The sequence below is a fragment of the Austrofundulus limnaeus genome, unplaced genomic scaffold (genome assembly GCF_001266775.1).
Source record: "Austrofundulus limnaeus strain Quisiro unplaced genomic scaffold, Austrofundulus_limnaeus-1.0 Scaffold1897, whole genome shotgun sequence".
Taxonomy (NCBI): domain Eukaryota; kingdom Metazoa; phylum Chordata; class Actinopteri; order Cyprinodontiformes; family Rivulidae; genus Austrofundulus; species Austrofundulus limnaeus.
Window position 1 is genome coordinate 27,674 of NW_013954299.1, and position 4,067 is coordinate 31,740.

At 39.8% G+C, this 4,067-nt stretch overlaps 1 protein-coding gene and 1 long non-coding RNA gene across 2 annotated transcripts in view; one reads left to right on the plus strand and one right to left on the minus strand.

The window, feature by feature from the left end:
- Positions 1 to 731: 731 nt before the first annotated feature.
- Positions 732 to 3,202, plus strand: LOC106536616 (uncharacterized). Its single transcript, XR_001312563.1, has 3 exons — positions 732 to 1,609; positions 2,111 to 2,189; positions 2,266 to 3,202. It is a non-coding gene; the product is annotated as an uncharacterized LOC106536616 (long non-coding RNA).
- cavin4b (caveolae associated protein 4b) overlaps positions 2,770 to 4,067 on the minus strand; it is a 5,397-nt gene continuing 4,099 nt past the window's right edge. Inside the window, exon 2 of the mRNA XM_014033926.1 lies at positions 2,770 to 3,918. Within this exon, the coding sequence (XP_013889380.1) occupies positions 3,379 to 3,918 (540 nt within the window). The 3' untranslated portion in view covers positions 2,770 to 3,378. The remainder of the gene's footprint in view (positions 3,919 to 4,067) is intronic.

The window sequence follows — 4,067 nt, forward strand, 5'->3', positions numbered from 1 at the left end:
ATCATCCTGAGACAATAGCAACCGCTAGCTCCAATGCAGCTAAAGCTTCCCTACAAGACATCAAACTTGCATTTATGGCTGCTGGACCAGCCACATTGTTTTTATGAACTTATTTTGAATTTAGATTTTAAATATATTTAGTAGCCTTAGCAGCGACGAGCAGTGGGCATTGTTTATTGTCGCATGATGATGACATCATCCATGGTTATCTGATGCTAACGATTTTTAAGTTGTCTATATCTTTATCTAGAGATGACATCACTTTTGGACTCTTTATGAAAATCAAAGAAGAGGAACTTTGTGTTAATGTTATTTTGTGTCTGGGCCAAGTTCTTTATTCACAGGAACAAAATACAGAAATGTCCTCCTAATTTCTCTCATTTTAGAAATGACTTTTATTTGTATTTGAAATCGCTAAAACTTATGAAAAGCCCTAAAGCTCAGAATTTATTTTCCTTAATGAACAATGTTTACCATATTCTAAGGTAAAATTGCATGTCCCTTTGACACTTTTTTTTGTATTTTATTTTTATTTTGCTCCCTTAAAACGTAATAATGTACTGTGTTTATGACTCTAGACCATGTTTGTTTGATCACGATTGTTGATTGTTATTTGCTGTTTCAAATAAAAAAAAAACCTGCAGACAGGAAGTCAGCTACAGACAGGAAGTCAGCTACAGACAGGAAGTTACCTGCAGACAGGAAGTGACTCCCTCTCTCTCTCTCTCTGCAGGTGGAAGGGAAGATCTTGGTGAAGGAAAGCTGAACCATGATGATCCACAGAGGTTGAAGCAGGAACAAAACCAAACTACTTTACTGGGTTTGGCCTTTTAAAATATATTTTCCAGCATTTTATATAGTTTATGGTTGAACATGTATGCTTCAGTTTGTAACCAATTTAAAATCAGTCTTGTATAAAATATATTATCTACAGTATTCATTTCATATGGTTATATATCTTTAATATAAAAACACATTTCATGTCTGGTGTACTCTATGATGACTTGTCAATGTTTAAGGAAGTCTGTGGTTTGTGTTTGACACAACACAATATTTTTAACTGGACAGAGTGATAAATATTCATTCCAGCTGTGTTGCTGTTGAGTTTTTACAGAATACATTTTACTGCTGCCTCTGTAAGAACTAGTTAGGGGATCATTTTAGAGATGTTGACATAATAAATATTTACATTATGACAACACAAGTGTATTATATTGTTTTAACTTTGTCACTATTTTCTGCTTTTAAAAATAAACTATCCAATCCTCACTGGTCTTTTTCTTTTTATTAAAAATTCTCAGTGGAAATAAAATGTGGAGTTGAATTTAAGTGAGCAGAAATAATGACAAACCGGTTGTGTTCTTGAGATGAAAAAACAAATTAGAAAATCATATTTTAATCACCTCCTCAACAGTCCAGTAGATGGCAGTAATGCACCTCTTTAATAAACTGGTCGCAACCAAATCTGAATATGTACATACTGGAGTGCTGCAGTTTAACAGAAATCAGCTGTTCTCTTCTGGTCTGGGCTCTGAAGTCCAACCCCTCCCATCTGTTCACAGCTGGACCTGAATGACAAGTGCAAGCTGCTGGATTCTGGAGCTTCATGGTGAAGTTTGTGTTCTGCTTCTGCCGTTTGGTTAAAATGTTAAAATTCCACACAGTAACTGTTCTATAAGCACTCCTGGTTAAACACTTTGAGAAGACTAAAAAATTAAATGTTGGATTTACTTAACCAAGTTATGTCAACTGGTTCCACTTAACTGAGTTAAGTAAATTCAAAGCAATATACCAGTTTTTTTAACCAAAAGACATGAGTGTGTTGCTTTGAATTTAGTCAACTCGGTTAAGTGGAACCAACATAACATGGTTAAGTAAATCCAACATTTCAYATGGATGTTTTGATGAACTCTTTAAACACATGATGTGACAGTAAACAGTTCTGGATCATCTCATTTTAACTTGTAGTTTGATTTCTGTTCACATCTGGATTATGATTTCAGCCGTAGAACAGTAATGAGGTTTCTCTGACCTTCACAGGATGGAGTCATTTTTCTAATTGAACTGTCAGTTCAGAGAAAAGTGACGCTTGTTTTCTTTGTCAGGACAGATGTTGAGCAGGAGGGAGACTCATCACCACCAGCCCAGGAAATGAGCTTCAACCCAAAATCATCCTGAATCACTTTTGGGTAGGAGGATTTCTTCTGATTTCAGAGCTCTAACTKTCAGATTGATTTATTTTATGCTTCATTTCTGTCTCTATAGGGTTCATATTGTGTAGTTTTTTTGTGCCACCACGAGATGTCGCTTTACTCAAGTTTACCTGATCAACTTCAGGAAGTGAATCAGATCCAAGAGAGAAGAGCAGATCAGAGCTGARAAGAAGTCAGACTAATTCATCTGGTAGCACACAGCCAATGAGGTACGTTATGTTTTACGTCTACATTTTGTTTAAAAGTGTTCAAGATATTTATGTTATTTTGTCTGGAGTTTAAATATTTAGTCTGTGTTGCTTTAGTTTTATATGCTTTGTTGGTTTGAGGAAACCACTTGTGTCCAGACGGGCCTGAAAGCAGGTCTAAGAGGTGGAAAMACAGATCATCTTCTAATAAGTGACCTGATCAACTTACAACAGGTCAAAACTCCACACAGCAAAAAACGTTAAATTATTTTAAACTAACACAAAAAAACCAACACAACTCCTTAACTTTTACCCATGAACATGTATTTTAATACAAGTGGAAACATTGCATGGATTACTTCTCAATATAGATTTTTATGTTTTATTCATTATTAAGTGTCTGTTAGTTGAAGGAGTCAGAAAATGACTGCACAATAAACACAAAATATTAATTTTTAATAAAGTCCCATTTGTTTACATGAAGGGGTGAGACCTAAACCTGGGACCATACCGTGGGAACACTGAGCCCAGACAGTCTCTGAGACCTGATCCAGGACTGTAGACAGTTCTGCTTCTGGTCTGAACAGACTCACACATCAGAACCAGTGCAGACACATCTGTTCTGACTGGTATTTCTGGTTTATCCAACCAAACGTTCCTTTTTCACACGTGACAGAACCAAACGGACCGTCCATCTTCAGCTTCATCTTTATCTTCAAACATTTCAACCTCATCAACATGCAAACACCTGAACAGCCTGAAGTTCTGAAGCAGTTCTGCCCAACATCAAACCAAAAAAAACATGTCCAGAACCAAACAAACCCAGTTTAGAAGAATCTGCTGGATGATTGTGTTGATGCTGAGTCAGACTGGACCAGTGATGGTCCTGCTCTTTCTTCACTTCCTTGTCCCCACAGGTCTGCTCGTTAGCAGACACCTTCACACTCCTGCTCTCGTCTCTCAGGTCCACACCTGGATTAGGACAGCTGTTTCATGTCGTACATCGGTACCTCAGCCTCAGCTTCATCAGCAGCTGCAGCGGCAGCACGAGGGCTGCCTTTACGGCCTTTAGGAGGCGGGACAGGAAGTGCTGCCTCTGCGGCCCCCTCAGCTCCCTCCTGCCCCTCGGCCACAGTCCTCTCCTTCTTCAGGTTCAGCTTTGCCGGGACAGTTTTGAAGGTCTCCTTCAGCTTCTCTCCAGACTGACGGATCTTCTCGCGCCTCTCGGCCGTCACGATCCTCTCCCCCAGCTTGTTGACCTTGGTGCCCAGGTTCTCTCGGGTCTTGCTCATGTTCTCCTTGGAGAAGGTGGCCTTGAAGCTCTCAATGCGGGTCAGTCCGGTCTTCTTCATCCGGCCCACCGACGAGGAGTCCGCCTCCTCCACCACCACGTACTCCTCGTCCGACTCCGGAGGGAAGTCGAACTTGTCTGGTTCCACTTCAGGTCTGGCTGTGGCTCCAGAACTGGACTCTGCCGGCTCGTTTCCTGGTGCGACAGCTTTAACTTCCTGTTCGCCCTGAGGAACAGTGAAGAACACAGCTTAAACCAGAAGTGTCACTAGGTTTTAAGGACAAGGGGGGCTTAGCCCCCAGGAGACGCACAGCATTTTTGTATATTATATATTTGTGTTGTGTGTGTTTTATTGATATATATACAGTATATACA